We start from the raw sequence: 21119 nt of genomic DNA on the forward strand, positions 1-21119 counted from the left end.
TGATACTTATCCATTTTTTCTCTCTATTTCTCTTCAACTCTGGTGTCCCATGGTATTGCGACATCAATGAGTGATACTTTCTTCTTGACTTTGTCAATCAACGTCACGTCTGGTCTATTTGCACGTATCACCCTATCCGTTCTGATACCATAGTCCCAGAGGATCTTTGCCTGATCGTTTTCTATCACTCCCTCAGGTTGGTGTTCGTACCACTTAATACTGTAAGGTAGCTGGTGTTTCTTGCACAGGCTCCAGTGGAGGGCTTTTGCCACTGAATCGTGCCTCTTTGTACTGGTTCTGTGCAAGTGCCGGGCATTCGTTTGCTATGTGGTTTATGGTTTCATTTTTCGTATTGCACTTCCTACATATGGGAGAGATGTTATTTCCGTCTATCGTTCTTTGAACAGATCTGGTTCTTAGGGCCTGATCTTGTGCCGCTGTTATCATTCCTTCAGTTTCTTTCTTTATCTCTCCCCTCTGTAACCATTGCCATGTGTCATCGCTGGCTAGTTCTTTAGTCTGTCTCATGTATTGTCCGTGCATTGGTTTGTTGTGCTAGTCCTCTGTTCTGTCTGTCATTCTCCTGTCTCTATATATTTGTGGGTCTTCGTCTACTTTTATTAGTCCTTCCCATGCACTCTTGAGCCACTCGTCTTCACTGGTTTTCAGATATTGCCCCAGTGCTCTGTTCTCGATGTTGACGCAGTCCTCTATACTTAGTAGTCCTCTCCTTCCTTCCTTTCGTATTATGTATAGTCTGTCCGTATTTGCTCTTGGGTGTAGTGCTTTGTGTATTGTCATATGTTTCCTGGTTTTCTGATCTATGCTGCGGAGTTCTGCCTTCTTTCATTCCACTATTCCTGCGCTGTATCTGATTACTGGCACTGCCATGTGTTAGGGCTTTTATCATATTTCTTGGCGTTGAGTTTTTGACTTGAGTATCGCCTTGCGTATCGGCATATATTCTTTCCTGATCGTGCTTCCATGCTCTTGGTGTTTTATATCCCCTCCTTCCATTATTCCCAGGTATTTGTATCCTGTCTCATTTATGTGTTTGATGTTGCTCCCATCTGGTAGCTTTATCCCTTCAGTTCTCGTTACTTTGCCTTTTTGTATGTTGACTAAGGCGCATTTTTCTATTCCAAACTCCATCCTGATGTCCCCAGGTACAATCCTTACAGTCTGGATTAGGGTATCTATTTCCTTGATGCTCTTACCATACAGCTTGATGTCGTCCATGAACATCAGATGGTTGATTTTGTTGCCTCTTTTCTTGAGTTGGTACCCGGCATCCATCTTCTGTAGTACTTTTGTCATGGGAATCATGGCTACTACGAAGAGTAGTGGGGACAGTGAGTCGCCCTGGAAGATCCCTCTCCTGATATTAGCCTCTGCTAGTCTTATTCCAGAGCTTGTAAGTATTGCATTCCAGTTGCGCATTGTATTTTTGAGGAAGCTGGTGGTGTTTTCCTCTGCCCCATATGTTTTCAGGCATTCTATTAGCCATGTGTTTGGTATCATGTCGAAGGCTTTCTTATAGTCTTAGGTTGGTTTTCCTTCTCCTACTGTTCTTCATTACTATTTTGTCTATCAGGAGCTGGTCTTTTGTGCCCTTACACTTCCTTCTGCAGCCTTTCTGTTGGTGGGGGATGGTGTTTGTCTCCTCTAGGTAATTGTATAGCCTTTCACTGATGATACCTGTTAGTAACTTCCACATTATTGGTAGGCAGGTGATAGGCCTGTAGTTGCTGGCTATATTTCCCTTACTCTTGTGTTTTTCTACTAAGGATGTTCTTCCTGTGGTCATCCATTTGGGTGCATTGTGATTGGAGATACAATGCTGGAGTTGTTCTGCTATTCGTGGGTGTAGGGCCTTGAAGTTTTTGAGCCAGTATCTATGGACTTCATCGGGACCTGGGGCTTTAGAGTTTGGCATTTTCTTTAGTTGGTGTCTGACTGTGTCTGTCGTGATCTCTGTGAATCTTTGTTTTATTCTCCCTGCTTCTTCTTCCTTGACTTCCTGGAGCCATATTGCATGTTTGTTGTGTGATACCGGATTGCTCCATATGTTTTCCCAGAGTCTCTTACTTGGTTCGGCTTCAGGAATTTCTTGGTGGTTGTCTGCCCCTCTTAGTTGGCTGTATAGTCTTTTCTGGTTGGTTCCAAATAGTTTGTTATGTTGGTATCCCTTATTCCTCTGTTTTATATCTTCTATTGTGTTGTTCAGTCCCCTCTCTTGTACTTCGTATTTCTAGTTGAGTTCCTCCCCTTGTTTTCTTGCTTCTTAGCCATTTTTCTGCCATCTCTTTCAGTTTACTCAAGTCCGATCTCATCACCATGATTTGCTTTCCCAGGCGCCTTTTCCAAGGAGGTTGCTGTTTTGGTTTCTGTTGGGTTGGTTGTGCTGGTGGTGTTGGTGTTCGAATCCCCATCAGTTCTGATATTAATCTAGCTACTGCATATGCCAAGTTATTTGTTTCTGTGATACTGGTGGTGTGTATTATGCCCATTATTTCATTGACCTCACTTGTTTTCTCCCTTATTTCTTGGTGTTGTAGGCTTTCATGGAAGGGATCTTTGTTCTCTCTGTATCTGGCTCCATCCATTGTCTAATCATTTCTACCCATTCCGTCCTCTCTGTTACTTCGTTGGTGTTTCTTCGTGTGTCGTTGTTTGATACCTCATCATCCCTGTCGTCTTCAGTTCGTCTTCGTGTAATTCGTTGTTGTGTGACATTTCCCTTTCCAGTTCTTCTCTTCTGTTGGGGAGAGCCAGTTCTTTTTCTTTATGTTCATTACTTGGTCTGCAAGCCTCTGCTCTGTTTGGGGGGTGTTATTCTCTCATTCCAGATGTTGACCAACCTCTTCTATTCCTCTCTCTGTCGGGTTGCTTCTGATGTAGCATCTCCATATTTCCTTATTTTCTTCTCTTGTCCATTTCTTCCTTTGGTTTGCTTCTGTAGCTCCAATCTCAGGCTGTTGGTTACTGTCGTTGTGGTGATCAGTTGCTGAATGACGACCTCCAAGTACCTGACCGTCTTCCCTTTCAATTGAGTTGAATACCTGGCTGCCGGACGAAGCTCCTCTGTTGCCAGAAGTTCCATTTACGTCGTCGTCGTTTATTCCTTCATTTCTTAACATCATTGCTGAGTTTTGCTATTTACCCTATAGCTGGACCCTACCCCATCAGGGATAGGTACTCATTTACAGCTGAGTAGACTGAGGAAATTATGGCAAAGATCCTTTCCCAAGGAATCAACGCTGAGGAGAGCGGTCACCCATCCAATGACTGACCAGCCCCAATGTTGCTTAACCAGTCCATTGACGACCTAACCCACTCTGCCACGGCGCCACATATTATTATTATTATTATTATTATTATTATTATTATTTATTATTTTTTTTTTTTTTTTTTTTTTTTTTTTTTTTCCCCACAGTCCTCCAATTTGACTGGGTGGTATTTATAGTGTGGGTTCCGGGTTGCATCCTGCTCCTTAGGAGTCCATCACTTTTCTTACTATGTGTGCCGTTTTCTAGGATCACACTCTTCTGCATGAGGCCCTGAGCTACTTCAGCCTCTAGTTTTTCCAGTTTCCTTTCAGGGATCTTGGGATCGTGCCTAGTGCTCCTATGATTATGGGTACGATTTCCACTGGCATATCCCATATCCTTCTTATTTCTATTTTCAGATCTTGATACTTATCCATTTTTTCCCTCTCTTTCTCTTCAACTCTTGGTGTCCCATGGTATTGCGACATCAATGAGTGATACTTTCTTCTTGACTTTGTCAATCAACGTCACGTCTGGTCTGTTTGCACGTATCACCCTATCCGTTCTGATACCATAGTCCCAGAGGATCTTTGCCGATCGTTTTCTATCACTCCTTCAGGTTGGTGCTCGTACCACTTATTACTGCAAGGTAGCTGATGTTTCTTGCTCAGGCTCCAGTGGAGGGCTTTTGCCACTGAATCATGCCTCTTTTTGTACTGGTTCTGTGCAAGTGCCGGGCATTCACTTGCTATGTGGTTTATGGTTTCATTTTTCGTATTGCACTTCCTACATATGGGAGAGATGTTATTTCCATCTATCATACTTTGAACATATCTGGTTCTTAGGGCCTGATCTTGTGCCGCTGTTATCATTCCTTCAGTTTCCTTCTTTATCTCTCCCCTCTGTAGTCATTGCCAATTGTCATCGCTGGCTAGTTCTTTAGTCTGTCTCATGTATTGTCCGTGCATTGGTTTGTTGTGCCAGTCCTCTGTTCTTTCTGTCTTTCTCCTGTCTCTGTATATTTCTGGGTCTTCGTCTACTTTTATTAGTCCTTCTTCCCATGCACTCTTTAGCCACTCGTCTTCACTGGTTTTCAGATATTGCCCCAGTGCTCTGTTTTCGATGTTGACGCAGTCCTCTATACTTAGTAGTCCTCTCCCTCCTTCCTTTCGTGTTATGTATAGTCTGTCCGTATTTGCTCTTGGGTGTAGTGCTTTGTGTATTGTCATTTGTTTTCCTGGTTTCTGATCTATGCTGCGGAGTTCTGCCTTCGTCCATTCCACTATTCCTGCGCTGTATCTGATTACTGGCACTGCCATGTGTTTATGCTTTTATCATATTTCCGGCGTTGAGTTTTGACTTGAGTATCGCCTTGAGTCTCTGCATATATTCTTTCCTGATCGTGTCCTTCATCTCTTGGTGTTTTATATCTCCTCCTTCCATTATTCCCAGGTATTTGTATCCTGTCTCATTTATGTGTTTGATGTTGCTTCCATCTGGTAGCTTTATCCCTTCAGTTCTCGTTACTTTGCCTTTTTGTATGTTGACTAAGGTTGCATTTTCTATTCCAAACTCCATCCTGATGTCCCCAGATACAATCCTTACAGTCTGGATTAGGGTATCTATTTCCTTGATGCTCTTACCATACAGCTTGATGTCGTCCATGAACATCAGATGGTTGATTTTGTTGCCTCTTTTCTTGAGTTGGTACCCGGCATCCATCTTCTGTAGTACTTTTGTCATGGGAATCATGGCTACTACGAAGAGTAGTGGGGACAGTGAGTCGCCCTGGAAGATCCCTCTCCTGATATTAACCTCTGCTAGTCTTATTCCAGAGCTTGTAAGTATTGTATTCCAGTTGCGCATTGTATTGTATTTTTTTTTTTTTTTTTTTATTATTTTTTTTTTTTTTTTTTTTATTATTATTATATTATTAAAAATTATTTATATTATTATTTATTATTATTATTATTATTATGATTATTATTATTATTATTCATTCTTATTATTATTATTATTATTATTATTATTATTATTATTATTATTATTATTATTATTATTATTGTTATTATTATTATTATTATTGATTCAGGCATTTTTGATGTAAATACTTAGGAGGAGGTTTTGGTATTTATCTTTTACATAGTGAAACAATTCACTGAATAAAAGTGAGATTTTTATTACTCGACTTTTTTCCCCTGCGAGATTGTGAATATCTTAGCATTATTATTATTATTATTATTATTATTATTATGATTATTATTATTATTATTATTATTATTATTTGCAGTTCGGCGGTATGACAATGCGACTACCTGTGGGCTGGTGTGGACCGCCAATTTTGTCGCTTACAGATGTCGCACCTGCGGTATCTCGCCGTGTATGAGTCTGTGTGCGCAGTGCTTTCAGGTGAGTGTGCAAAAACTTATGTATCTATAATATATATATATTTGGTAACTACTTAATAATTTCATAAATGAATAGATGAAAATATAAATACTTTTATTATGCCTGATTAGCCAGACTTCCCATAGTTCATGGAGGTGGCCTTGGAATTGGCAAAGAATATTATAACAGTCGTGATGTCCATTATGCTTTGTACGGTATTTAATTCAACTCTGAATTTTTCAGGAGGGGGATCACGAGGGTCACGATTTCAATATGTTCCGCTCGCAGGCAGGAGGAGCCTGCGACTGTGGGAATTCGGCTGTCATGAAAGAAACTGGGTGAGTTCAGTCTTCCTGCGTCAGACAAAGAAAACAGAAATTGAACCTTTTTCTGGTGTTTATTTGATTTACAGTAGTGATGTACGTTATATGATCTTTAGGTGGAATGCTTCACCCTCTCCTATCAGTTGTTTCATAGCGCGACTACGAGGTTCTCCTCACGTTACACCTTTCAAACTTCTACTTTCAATTTCCCTTTCAGCACTAAATTAGTTCCTCATTGGATGGGTGGTTTGCGTACCCATCTATCAGTTCTAGTAGCCCCGAGTTCGCTCCCTGCTGCTGCCAATGCGAAACCAGAGGAATTTATTTCTGGTCATTAGAAATTCATTTCTCGATATGATGTGGTTCGGATCCCACAATAAGCTGTAGGTCCTGTTGCTAAGTAACCAGTTGGTTCCTAGTCATGCAAAAAAAAGGGAAGACCTAATCCTTCAAGCCAGCCCTAGGAGAACTGTTAATCAACTCAGTGGTCAGGTTAAACTAAAATATACTTTAACTCCCTTATTACCTCATAGGTCCTGGTGCTTAGCCTTTGGCCTAAATTGTATGTTCCATTCCATTCCATTTTTATGTGGAAGAGGAAGGTTAAAGGCAATTTTATTGATGTTCAGTTAATTAATGTCATTTACGTAAATACTGATTACGTCCTTGCACCTGTTTTTTGCGGAGAAGCAAAGTTCTTGCGGCTGTTTTTTGCTGGAGAAGCAGAGTTCTTGCGTCTGTATTTTTGCCCTCGTAATATAGTTGCTCTCCTTTTGCAGGTTCTGTCACAGACATGGGTCACAGGCGCAACTCAACAAACCTGAAGTACCTCCAGACCTATTGGCCATAGCCGATGCCATGATGCCTAGGATATTCTTAAGATTTATTCAGCATTGTAGAGAAAGCAGGTAAGGCTCTTCTTTCTCTGTCTCTCTCTCCATCTCTTGCTCTCACAGCTGTTAATAGTGAGTGCAATGATTCCCAACTGCCCACTTATGTGTTGGTGAATGCCCTTGTCACATCAGTAAATGACTTATTACCTACTACTGAATAATTCCCCCACCAGCAAGTAATTAGTAACAGTTACCATTAGTGACCTTGTTTTCCTTTTCATCATCAGCACAGTACAGTAATTTAATCATGCCTTGCATTATGACTTTGCAGTCCACCATACTGTAAAGTAAATAGGAGTCTGATTCATTCAATATTATACTGTCATGAATATGCCACTTCTTTGTTTTTACACTTGCCATAGTTGGTATACATTGTCTTTATACTTACGAAAGGCCCAATGGGAAGAGTGCTTGTCCACGAGTAGGAGAATGTCAAGTCTTGATGATCATATCAGCGTAACTCGGCAGTGTTTGGGGGGGGACAATGCAGTTTATTATAGTGGTCAAAACACTTAATATAAATCTTGATTATTTCTTTTCTGTTCATTACCACCAATAGAAATCTCAATTATTATTTCATCTCGTTTCAGTTCGTTACCACCCAAACAGGTGCAAGAGGCTATGGAGGATTCGTCGTTATATTTAGATTTATTACAAGATCTTAGTCGTCTCGGTGCTGCCATGAGAAGAACGATGACAAAATCGTTATGTAATCCCAAAGTGAGTTGCTGTAAATACTTAGCAAGAGTTAAGAATTTTTTTACAGTATATACTGTACTTAATTCTTGGCATAGCTGAAACATACTTCTTGTCATTGCCAAAAATTGTTATAGGAAGGGTTGGAAACTTATGAAGGTTGGGTCATTGCTATTTTTTTAATGTCTCCCTTAAGGACTTGACATTTAGGTTGCTATTTAGTTGGCTTCACAAGCTCTCTCTCTTTAGCAAATGAGAACCTGCTTAACTGTGAAACACCCCCTTGACAAGGCATATGTTAAACCAGCATTAAGGAACAACAATGTGGAATTTCCAGATGTCTCCTTAGTTAGCTGTTATGATGACAACTGTACATGAACAGTATTACAGTAATTTTAAACCATATCCAGTTAGAAACTTATGTATTAGGAGACTTGCCTTGCTATGATTGTTATTTAATTACCAGTTATTTACTCACTACAAACAATCTTTGAGCACAGGCTTTGAATGGACTCAAGAAACAATACTTTTGTCTGTGAAGTTACAGGGTATATTAACAGGTATGATTCAACCCACCACATTCTCTTCACTAAGTTATGGCATTGATTTTACAGGTTTACTCCGAACTAACTCAACCTTCGTCTCATCATGTAAATAACGAATATCTTAGCCAAAGTAAAATATTTTACGAAGAAGCCATCAATAGTATACCTTTCGGTGATGTTCCCCCAGGATATGAAGGTGAGAGTTTTTCTTTTCCTCTTGCAACATTTTGACACCAATTACGCTGCCACTTCCCGTGCATTTCAGAGAGGTGTCAGTAGTACTTTCTCTGCTTTTCCCTTCTGTCAGCTTTTGAATTCACTTTCACGTTTTGTCTTTACATCAAGTACTTTAAGGGGAAGTCAAAGGAATGGCTCAGGAATTTCAGCAGATTTGGGAATAAACTTAGATAATTCTGAAGGTTCATTGTTGATAGCGATTTCTTCTCTTTTCAGACATTGCAACGTTAAATGGTCCTCTCATACACAAGACTTTTTTAGATGAAATTGTGTTTTGGACTGTAAAATTCGAATTTCCCCAAAAATTAGTATGTTTATTGTTGAATATGTTACCAGATACTGAATATGAGGTAAGTGGAATTTTATCTGTGATGATTATTTTGTAAATTCTTGTGTGAATTATAATGTGTTATAATCTACATTTAATTTCTATGTGCTGTCAGTAAACCTCTCGTGGTTCACTCTAGGCAGTGTCACTAGTTGCCACCCCTTTCATTCATTGTACTGCTTTCCACCCTCTCCTAACAATCGTTTCAACATTATCTTTAGTGCTAAATGCCCTCACATGTCCCAGCTCTTGGCTGTTGGCCTAGGTTTTATATTCCATTTCTAATTTGTATGTAATTTGAAATTTAGTACCAGTGAGCATTTAATCAACTAATGTATGCATATAAATATTTACAGGATGCATTTGCCAGGGCGTTTGTGCAACACTATAGTCGTATTTCAGTCATGCTTGTACAAAGTAAAGACTCCGAAACCCTCAGCAATCGTGTAGTTCACGTTTCAGTTCAGCTCTTCTCTGACCAAGACCTGGCGTATCGTATGACGGACTCCTTTCATCTCCTCCACATCATGATTGTTAGTCTCAAAAACATGATGAAAAATATCTGTATTCCATCAACTCTTCATGGTGAGAATGATTCAATTTTTTTTATGTAATCTTGGATATTATTATTATTATTATTATTATTATTATTATTATTATTATTTTATTATGATTATTATTATTATTATTATTATTATTATTATTATTATTATTATTATATAATAAAAATATAAACTATTATTAGATAATAATAAAAAATTTAATTATTATTATATTATTATTATTATTATTATTATTAAGGAGAAGAACCCAATCATTTCATTAAATTCATTGTCAGATTGTTTAGTAATTTTTGATATCCTGTGATAAATGTATAAATTATTTTTCAGATAAAAGAAGAAATACTCACAAGGTTGTGAAGTGCGAGGACCACGTAATGAAGAACCACTGTTATTGGCCCTTAGTATCTGATTTGAATAATGTCCTTTCTCACAAACCCATTGCTGTCAAGTTCATGAGTGACCCGATTTTGATACAGGAGTGGTTCTCCTTTCTCTCAATGTTTCAAGGTAAATATCGCTGGTGTTTGTGGCAAGTTTAGCAGATTATGAATAATTTAGTTAATCTCTCTATTCCATTTTCGTGTATGTGCTATTGTAGTCATTTATGATTTACGTTAGTTGGTACTCTGCACACCCTTTAGAGCTGTAGCGCAATGAGGTGGAGGTGTAGCCCATTGGAGGAATACTGATGAAAATAGTATTTGTTGTCAAAATTTGGTATGCCACAGTAAAATGTTGATTTATGTTGAGAAGATTGTTCCTAAGGAAAAAAACTTTTCAGTGAAAGGAATGTGAAGGTTCTTGTATAAGGAAAGGGAATAACTTATAGATGTAGCCCTGTGACAGCGTTGTATGTAGGATACCATGTATTTAAGATCAAAGACAGGGCTGTCATGAGAAACGGTAATTAAAATGAATATTGGAGTTACCTGATAGGAATGAAACCTGGTGGTCAAGATTCACATTGATGTGCACCTTTTATCTTGAAGTTTACCGAGAGTATTCTTTTATTTTTCTCCTATTTGTTAATTGTTTAACAGATATATTTGTTAATTGTTAAACAGATATTTTCTGATTTTCTTTTCCCCTTTAGGAATGAATGTCAACGTTAGAGAATTAACACACCACGTCGAATTTGAACCTCAGACGTACTACGCTGCATTTAGTGCTGAACTCGAAGCCTCGGCCTCTCCCATGTGGGCGTTGGTGTCTCATTTAAAGGACTCTGAAACAAAACACTACACCTTTTCCGTTCTGAGGCAGTGCCTTCACGCCCTAAGCAACTGGTTCAATGCTGTCGGATTCGCACGTTCTGATATGGTTAGCATAATAGCGATGTTTTATGTTACTCAGTAGCTCATAACGCTTGAATAGTTATTATTTTTTACAAAATAGTGCCTTCTTATTTATAGTTATTATTTTTGACAAAATACTGCCTTCTTATTTATTTTATTATTTATTGTGTCTGACAATGATCTTTGGTTTTCACAGGGTGACCCGTACCAAGTTTCGTTTCACTTGCCGTTACACAGATATTATTCAGTTTTCATGTGTCAAGCAGTTAGAGCTCAAGGAGCACAGTTAGCAGACGTCTTGCCACCTCAAGATTTGTTGCATCTCATCATGGTGCACCCGCTAAGATTGCAGGTGACTAACTTTCTGCAAGTAGTTCATAGTGATTGAATTTATGGTGATTATCCTTGCATTTACCCCTCTTATTTGATAAATATGTGATGATTGATCAGTATTAATTAAACTTTCCATTTCCCAGGCTGCTTTTTACGAAATTCTCAGCGGTATGTGGGTCCGCAACGGACTTCAGATCAAAGGTCAGGCCATGACCTATATACAGTGCCACTTCTGCAATTCCATGGTAGACGCTGATCTCTATCTCTTGCAAATCTGTGCTGGAGAACTTCCTCCTGACAATTTTATCATGACAGTCTTAGACAGGTAGGCCTAGTTTATTATCTTAGTGGATGTATGTATTCTAAAAATACTGTTGAGTTCTATACATCCTTTTGGTTGTAACATTATTTTGGTTCCTTACATAAGTTCAACAAATACTTAAGCAATGGTAGAAAGTATTTGTATAATTTAATCATCCTTTCCTGAATCTCACAAGCGTCAAAGTATTCAGGCCATGAAGCATCATGTTCTTGTTCTCTTAGTGGTGTTGTCAGCCTACAAATAAGTTTTGATCTATGAAACTCTGAGATAAATGGATCAACTGTATTCTCTTCTTGGCATATCTTATTTTTTTTCTTCCATATTTCATGCAATCATCCACCACTTTCTTAAATGAGACTGGCTCTGTTTTGTCACATAGCTAAGTCATAGAGTGTGAGATGGGTATCTTGAGGAGACTTGAAAGCTGTATTTACTATTTCAGATTTCATGTGCTTGAGTCGCTAAGCTTGTCACCAAGAGCATCTAATAGTTTTTTAGATTCAGAGCATGAGGTAGGAATCTTGGAGTCCTGCCTCACCTTCTTAGCGACACTTATGACTGTGCGAACCAATATAGGTGAGATTTTTTCTATTTTTCTTGTGACTAAAGCATAATTCAATTATACTTTTTGTACCACATCATTGCTTGATCTTACATTATGCATTAAGAATGTAATACTGTAACAGAAAGGTTATAAACTGTTGTATTTGCAGGACTTAGTGAAAGTGAGCTGGCTCAGCTAGAAATGGTAACGCTACTCTGCATGGGAGACAAGACTCACTCCCAGCTGATGGAGTACATGCCTGAGAAGTGTGGTAGTGCAGCACAAAGTAGAGATTTTGAAGCTGTTCTCAGCAGAGTAAGAGTTCTTTGTCATGTGTTTACTCTTATTATTGTTTGTGTACCTTGTATGAGCTTGGCCACTGTAAAGAAATCATTGTAGATTATTCCTTTTGAGTAGTTTACAACCCTCCCCTCTGAAAGGAGGGGATGGCAAAGGAATCTGGAATAATATACATTATGCTTGCACTGAGCTAGTCTGAATCATGTGATTTCAAATGCAGAGTTGAAATTGTAGCATCTTGAAAAACAGACAAAGGACTACTGGATATCCATTTACTTAATCAATTTACATTCATGAATTTTACACAAATTAAATTCTTCGATTTTAGTGACTGTATTTTGTAATGTGCTTTAACTAGATCAACGAGTCTCCTTTCTAGAAGTTCATAGAAAATTGTCTTTTTCCAGGTATCGTCTTATAGAGCACCCAACTTTGAGGCTTCAGGAACTATGCAGCAAGGCATGTACATCCCTAGAAATCACGTGTGGGAGAATTTGTACGATCCTATTTATGTTTTGTTGAGAGCTGTGCAGCGAAAGGATTTCCAAGCTTCTCTGGATAGGTTTAAGTTATTGTAAGTATCAGATTTCAATCATTTTCCGGTTTGCAATGTAGAATATTTTAAGATTTTCTGAAAATTATCATTGGTGAGATTAAAAATTATGTACCAATCATAGGCTACCTTGCAAATACTGGTAATTGTATTACTTTTGCTTAGTTGAGAGCTCCATTACCAGTGTAAAGGAAACTTAATGGAGTTCATTTTAGGAATCCAAAAAATATGTACAGACACCATCTGACTTAGGAACGTTCAGAGATACAAACAAGTGGGATCGCAGATTAAAATTATTTTCAGAGCTCTCCCCCTTGCCACCTGTAATTTCAAATGTTGTTCTGCCAACTTATTCTGCTTAGTTTCAATGTATGTACAGTCTATTGTGTTTTAGGATGAAGAAACTTACAATACTGTATTGGCTTTCTATGGTACTGTACTTGAATACAGGCAGTCCTTGGTTTACGATTGTTCCGGCTGACAACGTTTCAAGGTTACGACCCTTTTGAAATATATTTATCAGAAATTATTTCCAGGTTAACGACTCGTGTTCCGGGGTTATGACGCTAATCCGACGAAAGAAAGACAACCTGGAAAAGGCAAAATAATCAATATTTGAATGGTTTTTTTAAATGAAAATCAATAAAAATTATGTTCACTTAGTTTCTTAGGATTTTTGACGGTTTCGGTTTATGACGATTTTTGGCTTGCAACGCGGCGCAAGACCGGAACCCCCGTTGTAAACCGGTGACTGCTTGTAGTCTTGAAAAGTACAGTAACCAACTGACAAACAATTCAATACATGAATGACCATCTGGAACGTAACTCGTTCATAAGTAAGGTGGTGTCTTTATAGTAGGTAACTGAATCTTATCCAATTGTTCTTTTTTTTCAGTTGCAAACAGTCTGGCAACATTAGTAATTCGGGTAACTTGTGGCCTCCATTTCGTCTTCCATCTAGTGTAAGAAGCCCATATACAGACCCTCAGAGAATTATAGGTTGTCGAAGTTTTCATGCTGTGATTTTAGTTTTACTCTATAACGCCCTCAATGAAATCACGACGAATGACCATCTGCTGTCATTAACCATTTATTTATTGGAGTTAACAGTAGAGTACCAAGCCAAACATCAAGCACAAGGTGAGTTGACAAACTGTTTTGGTTTGACATTTTCATTTCAAGTTATGTTCAGATGAGAATACCATGTTCTTGAAGGACTTAAAAGACCTGATTCACTTAACTTGCATGCATATTTAGTAGAGGAATGAATGGTCAAAAGTTTGTTTACAATTGACACTTCTTTACATAAAGGGTTCTGCAGTTTATTTCTCATGGCGGTCATTACAGTTTGTTCACTTCATTATTGCATCTCTCTAGAACAGTGTTATTCAGCTCTGTTGTTTAATTTTTATGTGTACGTAGTCTGTATTGAAAACAATATATCCATATCAGTCGGCATTGAATAAAAAGTTTTTAAGATGCAGCGAAGATAAAACTAAAAAATCTTCTGGGCTTGGTACTGAAATTGAGAAACAGTAATTTATTGATCTACGAGGTGGGATTGGAATCTTTTGAGATGTGTTATGGCACTAATGAATAGAAAAACATATCACAAGAGTGTATAGTAATATTTATCATTGAAGACCACATATTTGCAGGCTTGGCAGCCATGTGTAGTGTTCTTCCTTTTGTCAATGTGCATTTTTTTAATGATATTTGAAACAAACTGTAAGATTATGAAGTAAATAGTAAGGGATCAAGAGGAAAGCAAAGAAAATTATGAAGAGAATTAGAATGACAGAAGAGATGTGTGTCATATATTCCCTTCCTTCATTCTGAAGCAAAATTGTTATCTGACAAATATAAAATGATCGTAAAACATATGACATATATTTATACATACATACATACATTCCATTTTATATATTTAAAAATGTCTGATTATCCCTGGACTAATGTCACAGGTGGCGAGGTGATGGCAGCTCCCTTTTTTGAAGGTGTGACAGAACCAGATGATGACAAGCCAGATGGACAGTTCAGCAAATGGTTTGCTTCGGACGACATATTCACCAACGCTAATACGGTAGTTTCAAAGGTTCATTTAAACCCAACCCCGTCGATAAGTTCTTGTTCGGATGGTGAGTAAGAATTCTGCTAGAGTATAAGGGTATATATTTTCCTTTGAAAATTTTTTACTTTTTTATCTTAATACAAGTGAGGCTTATAGCCTCACTTTTACCGTGAATATGAGACTTACAGTATTTGGAAGATTTCCTGTATGTTCTCCATGGAAATTATTTTAGATACAGGTTGATATTTGGTCATTTGATTTCATGTAATATTCTTAACATTTAGGTAGAGGGAGAGTGAAAAGCAAACTCGGCAGTTGTTGTAGTAATAGTACATTTAGTTATCAGTGTACTGTAAGTCTTGATGTCATGAAGTTGGTGTTTAATGTTAAGAAAAAGAAGTTTCAGAGCTTTATGAAGTATTTTTAATCACTATGTGCTTATATTGGTAGGTTCTGATATAAGAAATATGCAATTTGATTTCTATATTTATGTGATTTGAATTCCTTTAAATTTTTTAAGTTTTCATAAATTTGCATTTTACTAACAGGCCTGCTGTGCAAGATTTTTCAAATACAAATGCAGTTCAATTTAAAAAAAATGTAATTGCCATTCTTGTCAGTATTTTAATGCTTTTTTAGTAGGCTTCCATCATGTTTCCCAGTTGTTTGTAAACATTATGCCTGTATGTATAGTATCTGAACCACTTATGAAATGTTAAGCCTTCCTTTATGCTTCAGGAGACCCTTCAGATTTAGAGGACATGGATGAGATTGAGGCTGGAGCCCCAAGATTAGCTCTGCCTGGTGCCCCTCAGCCTCGCCCTCTCCCTTTAGGGTCGGAATTGGTTGTCTACCAGCAAAATGTGTCGGCAGTTGTCCCTTTGGGAGAAGTACCAACCACTCCAGATACCCCAACTCAAGACCAAGTGCCTCCCTTAGCTCTGCCGCCACCTGTTGGAACGCCTGCATCTCCTGTGTCATCCCCAGTCAATATGTTAGTTCCTCTTGTTGACACTTCGACAGGTGAGAGTTCTGTACTTTTTTTAATGCATTGATCTGTAATTCATTAGCTGTATATGTTGCATTTGATGAACAAGATACTTGTAAATGTAAGTGTGCAGCAAAGTAAAAGTAGCTTATTAAAGTGGTGTTGGTCATTTCTTGATGAATAAATTATCCGAGTTCTAGATTTAACTTGTTCCTTTTTTTTTATCAGATAATAACTTTTATCAACTTAACTCGATATATGCAGTGTTGTGCAGTATTTTGGAAAAGAATTCATTTCAAGTAATAGTTTTACTGACAATTTAAAGTCAGGTTGCTAACTTGTGCAGCATTTCAGGCTACCAGTAATTAACTGATGTACAGGTAACTTTTTTTTTGTTACTTTTCACTTCTTAGCTAGTGTACCCATATTGTCAAAAAAACAACTGTAGTATGCTTTATGGCACATTGGCTGATTTAAATTATTATTAGATTTAAATTATTATTAATTTGTTTTTTAAATTAACAATATCAAGTAGCTATACAAGACCACTGAGCTTATTTACATGGCTCCCACAAAGCTGACCACTGATATGAATAGTGAATGATATGTATATCATTGGAAAAGAAATTTGTTCTATCGTTGCAAGCTATAAATTAAAGTCTGTATCCTTATTATATTTTTGCTGATGAATACTTTTTACAGAGTTATAGAAATGTTGGTTTTGGCTTAGTTCATCTTTCAACTCGCCATTTTGATCTTTTTTAAAAAAAATTTTTAACAATAAGTATGCCTAGTAAGCTTTAAAATGACACCAAAATCAGGTTAATAGCATGGGAACTTCATATATCAGTTGAAGAATATTAGTATTGCTTAATATTAACCTGATCAGAATGAATTTGGTATATTTGGTATGTTTCCAATACAAAGGATGGTTACATGTTAAGTTTGATGTAACAGATACATTCTCTTGTAGTGTCAAAAAATGACAGTAATGTGATAAAAAGCCGAGACGGCAAGTTTCAGCTTTTTGGATATGTACCATTTCTTATTATGAAGTTCTTCCTTTCCTTTAGCGGATGGTGTTTCTTCACAAGCTTCCCTGCCGGCTCCAACCCAATACCCACCACTCTTAGCGGGAACGGAAGTAGGCAGGCGAGGCAATGGGAGGAGTGGCAGTTCTCGCAGTAGGAACCGTCTCAATCCATCTTTTGCGTTGAAGCCCCATTTCAACCGTTCTCGGCGCCCAGCAGGACCGTCTAATGCTCTTTTACCTCCTGGCAGTACATCTCCGGTCAGTGTTTATTCATTGGAAAAAATAATCGTTTTTGTTGAGATCAAAGAAAGTACATAGTAAAAGCCAACAGATTTCACATCTTTCATTCAGTTATGGCTTGAAAGGATGCGTTTAATATCCAAATTATTAGTATGTATAAATAGAAAACTTAAGAGCCTTTGCTGATGGTATTTTATCATTTTGAAATTTGCTACATTTATATTGAGTAATTATTTTCTCAATTCTAGCAAATTCTTTTTAATGCATCAGCTGAGAAGTAACCATTATTAATTTTGTTTTTGGAGTAGTAATCTGGGAATTTTCAGTCGGATTCTAATATGCATTTTGTTTTGAGCAATATTTGTATAAATGGGTTTCTTATCATTTGTATTGCCCATATTTGAAAATTGCATGATTGAAACAGGTCTCTCAAAGATCATTGTCCTTACATTTGAAATGTCTTCTATTCCAGCCGCAGCTTCAAGCGGGGGACCAATACGTGGCCATTGAAGACTCAATCATTTCCCTACTCATCAAACTGCATTCAAAGTTAACAGGAAAGCCAAATTCATACCGTCCAAACTTCGAAGATATGTCCGACTCCAGGATAGGAGACGGACCTTTCTTCATTGCTAAGTTGCTCAATAAATTAGGTCGCCATGATCTCTCTGCGAAAAAATGTATTTTGGATACTATAGCGAGACTTTACTGCAAACGGGAAGAGGATTCTTCGGCATCGTCGGAGGAGGAAGCTCGGGCCAGGGAGGAGAAACGGAAGCGAGCGAAGGAAAGACAGAAGAGGGTGATGGCGGAGTTTGCGAATCGTCAGCGTCAGTTCATGGAACAGAACAAAGCGGAGGCAGCCGAAGCCGAAGCAGGTGTGAACGATGCCATGGAGGTTGAGGAACAGGAGCCGGAGCGGCAGAAGGAGTACGACTGTGTGATATGTAACCAGTCCATACCGTCGACTCCAGAGAGACCTGTGGGATTAGTAGTGTTATTACAGGTGTGTCATGTTTGCTTTTGTGGAATGAATTTGTTTGACGTCTTTTTCTATTATAGCTGGGGTGTATCGTATCGTTTAGTGCTTGGTTAGTGATTTATCTTCTATAACTTTGATGACTCCTTTATCTCGCTTAATGAATTGAAATAAGGTAGTTAAGTTTTTTGTCTGTTTGGATTACCAGATGAGGAGTTTGTATCCTATTTGTGAAGTTTTCAAGACATTTTACTTTTCCCATTTGCAGGCCACTAGCGTCTTAGGCCATAGAACATCATCCCAAAAACCTCTAAGCGTTCCTACAAGTGACAGTGAGAGAATCAGATTGAAGCAAAGGAGATATACATTAGGCCAGTACATGGAGGAAAGGGCAGATACCTTAAATAGGCATTTTGATATTGTAAGTAGACATTTGAGTGATTTTTTTGAAGTTCAGTTCCATAAATACATTTCCTGTGAGCAGTCAGTGCCATTAGTGCACTTGATGCTGCAACCATTTTTATTTCTTTTGCTGTACTTCTGTTCATATTCTCTTTCTTCCCATCTTATTTTCTACTCTCTCCTAACAGTTGTTTTATAGTGCAACTGTGAGGTTTTCCTCATGTTGCACATTTAAGCCCTTTCTACTCTCAATGTTCCTTTCAGCACTTGAATGACATCACAAGTCCTATTATATTCCAAAAATACATTGACCACATAAGTAGCTTTTCTGATTTGAGGTACTGTTGTACAGTGGTGCATTGTTATCTCAGTATTATTATTTACAGAATTCTTGGTTAGCATCTATGAACATTGGCTGGGAGGGTGGCGTACATGTGCAGACTTGTGGTCATCACCTGCATCTGGATTGCCACCAGTCGTATCTTCTTGCTCTTCGTTCTCAGCATCGACCAAATAATACCCTCAATGTGGATAAGTAAGTTTTTAATAATTTGCTATTACCTCCATTTTAACCAGAGATATTGAATAATTTACTATTACTTCCATTCTAACTAGAGATATTGAGTCAGGCTAAGATGCTAAACTAGATGGATTTTAGGATAAAAAGTAACCCAGTGAGATGAGTATTATTGCCTACCCTAAAAGAAATATGGAAGAAGAGGGTCTGGGCACAGCACATTGTAGACGGCAGTAAATGTTCTTTTAGTGCTCTCTCAGCGGCACTGATTTATGCTTTTTACTTTTCATTTATTTCCTTTGGTGTATTTTCTCGTGTTTCACTTTCCAATTGCATTTTAGAACAAGAGTGTCAACCATTGTGACTGATGGTTTACTTAACTAATATTACGTACAGTGATGATCTGGCTCTTATAAAGTCTCTTAAATTATGTTAGGCTGGGTCGTTTCTAGTCAGACTGGTCGGCAGCTAGGAAGTGTATTGGTACGTATTGTTCTAGGATGTGCTGTGTTTTTAAAATTTTATTCAGAATTCTTTTGAAATGTGAAAAAATGAAGAAAGTGGTACTAATTGCATTTGTGTTGTTTTTTTCAGAGGAGAATATTGGTGCCCCTTGTGTCGACAGCTAGGAAACTCTGTGCTGCCCATTTCTCCAGAGATAGGCGATCTCTCGGCTTTAGTTAAACATCCCTCCACCTGTGATAGCGATTTAGTTGAGGAGGTTGATAGATTACTTAATGACCTTACTGTTCCGGTAAGTTGTATCTTTATATAATATAAAGTACTTTGTGCTTCCATACATACATCAGAAATCTATGAAATTGTGAATAGATAACACTAAAGGTCTTAGATAAAAATTCTCAAATCAGGGCATGTTAAAAATTAAATACTGCTTTTTTGTATTCATCTTGAGATTTTTTTACTGATGTGGAATCCTATATTTATGACAGACTTTCAGTAGTTCCCTAACCAATGCCATGGCACACATGATGGAAGACATGACTGTTGCAACGTATGCCAAGTACCGAAACGTTTCCACAAACCCTTCTACTCCGTCCTTGTTTATGTTTGTTTCTTCGATACTGAGGACTAACTTGGAGGTGGAGTTGGTGCAGCGAGGCGGTTCTTTAGTGTATCAAGCTCAAGATGCCAAAATGGACGTCAAGAGATCTTGTCTTAGTAAGTGTTGCTCTAGCACCTCTGTTAATGTGGCGTTCGTTGTTCAGTTGTATATTTTGTTCTGACTATTTTACCATGTCGTTGACCTTCACTGAAGACCATTGTGTTCCTTACAGTGCCCCTACTGCACGTGCTTGGATTTCACTCCAAGATCTTAAATGGAGGAGGAGATTATAATGCTGGTGGAATTGGTGGAGGATTGCATTGGATTAGACAGACTTGGGCTTCCATTTCTCAGCGTCCTGTAACGGGAAGTGAAGGGGCAGTTACTCCAAGAGAAAGGGAGGTACCTCTTTTGCTGCGGGACCCTGTAACTTTGCTGTTGCAGTTAGTCCTGCTTCTGCCATCGAGAATTGATCAAGGTATGTTTGTTTTATGAGAGGTTTTCTTCTTGAAGTAAATTTTTTGTTTGGCTCTTGGCATGACAGTTACTGCATGGGAAGTTGTATTGAGTTTTTGTAGTAAACTTTTAATTTTTTAGTTACTTGCGGAAATTGGGAGGTTGATATTCATACTGATGAAGGATTTTTATAGTACTTTAGAATTTCTGTAATTGTCACCTTGATGTTTTTGATATCAGTGTTGTTATTCAGGGGCCATTGACTTGAAATTCAAGCTTCCAAAGAGTACGGGGTAGATAGAAATTTAAGTAAAAAGTTAAAATACAAGAATTGTATTTTAACTTAACTAATATTACGTACAGTAGAGCATCTTCACTTAAACTTATGCAATTCCTTTTGCACATCCTCAAGGAGACTTCTACAATAATATATATATATTCCAAAAACACATCATTTTTTTTTTTAATGTATTCTGTTATTGGAAGAAAGAAATAAAAAATACCACACCTCTCCAGGTTATCTGCGCTGTGTTGTTGCCAATGTATATCGTGTGGCTGTGGTGGGTGCTGCTGTGTCTGCGCTCAGAGCACTGAATGAGAGCCAGCGTGACCAAGCTACCAACACTGGACCCTTGGCGCCCCTTTTAGCACTAGCCCATAATACGTTACGTGATAGTCCATTTTTTTGTGATGATCAGGTAACCCTGCCAGACCAGCCTCAAGATTCATGGACTGTTAATGATGTCACTTGTCAGGTAAGAATTGATTTTGGAGTGCAGTT

The 21119-nt window shown here is 37.9% G+C and overlaps 1 protein-coding gene across 5 annotated transcripts in view; it reads left to right on the forward strand.

The window, feature by feature from the left end:
* The window catches only part of LOC135207800 (E3 ubiquitin-protein ligase ubr3-like), a 121177-nt gene that overhangs the window by 88334 nt on the left and 11724 nt on the right, over positions 1 to 21119 (forward strand). For 3 of the 5 annotated variants that reach the window (XM_064239629.1, XM_064239632.1, XM_064239631.1), the window contains exons 4-28: positions 5560 to 5678; positions 5901 to 5995; positions 6760 to 6888; positions 7464 to 7593; positions 8184 to 8310; positions 8568 to 8701; positions 9036 to 9264; positions 9570 to 9749; positions 10336 to 10562; positions 10734 to 10889; positions 11014 to 11195; positions 11635 to 11768; positions 11906 to 12051; positions 12444 to 12610; positions 13485 to 13729; positions 14554 to 14727; positions 15381 to 15683; positions 16722 to 16939; positions 17394 to 17927; positions 18169 to 18321; positions 18674 to 18837; positions 19414 to 19573; positions 19770 to 19998; positions 20115 to 20360; positions 20855 to 21093. In XM_064239629.1, coding sequence (XP_064095699.1) covers positions 5560 to 5678; positions 5901 to 5995; positions 6760 to 6888; positions 7464 to 7593; positions 8184 to 8310; positions 8568 to 8701; positions 9036 to 9264; positions 9570 to 9749; positions 10336 to 10562; positions 10734 to 10889; positions 11014 to 11195; positions 11635 to 11768; positions 11906 to 12051; positions 12444 to 12610; positions 13485 to 13729; positions 14554 to 14727; positions 15381 to 15683; positions 16722 to 16939; positions 17394 to 17927; positions 18169 to 18321; positions 18674 to 18837; positions 19414 to 19573; positions 19770 to 19998; positions 20115 to 20360; positions 20855 to 21093 — 4820 coding nt within the window. The remainder of the gene's footprint in view (positions 1 to 5559; positions 5679 to 5900; positions 5996 to 6759; positions 6889 to 7463; positions 7594 to 8183; positions 8311 to 8567; positions 8702 to 9035; positions 9265 to 9569; positions 9750 to 10335; positions 10563 to 10733; positions 10890 to 11013; positions 11196 to 11634; positions 11769 to 11905; positions 12052 to 12443; positions 12611 to 13484; positions 13730 to 14553; positions 14728 to 15380; positions 15684 to 16721; positions 16940 to 17393; positions 17928 to 18168; positions 18322 to 18673; positions 18838 to 19413; positions 19574 to 19769; positions 19999 to 20114; positions 20361 to 20854; positions 21094 to 21119) is intronic. The other 2 variants (XM_064239633.1, XM_064239634.1) reach the window with 2 other exon arrangements.

This window comes from Macrobrachium nipponense, chromosome 34, assembly GCF_015104395.2.
Source record: "Macrobrachium nipponense isolate FS-2020 chromosome 34, ASM1510439v2, whole genome shotgun sequence".
Taxonomy (NCBI): domain Eukaryota; kingdom Metazoa; phylum Arthropoda; class Malacostraca; order Decapoda; family Palaemonidae; genus Macrobrachium; species Macrobrachium nipponense.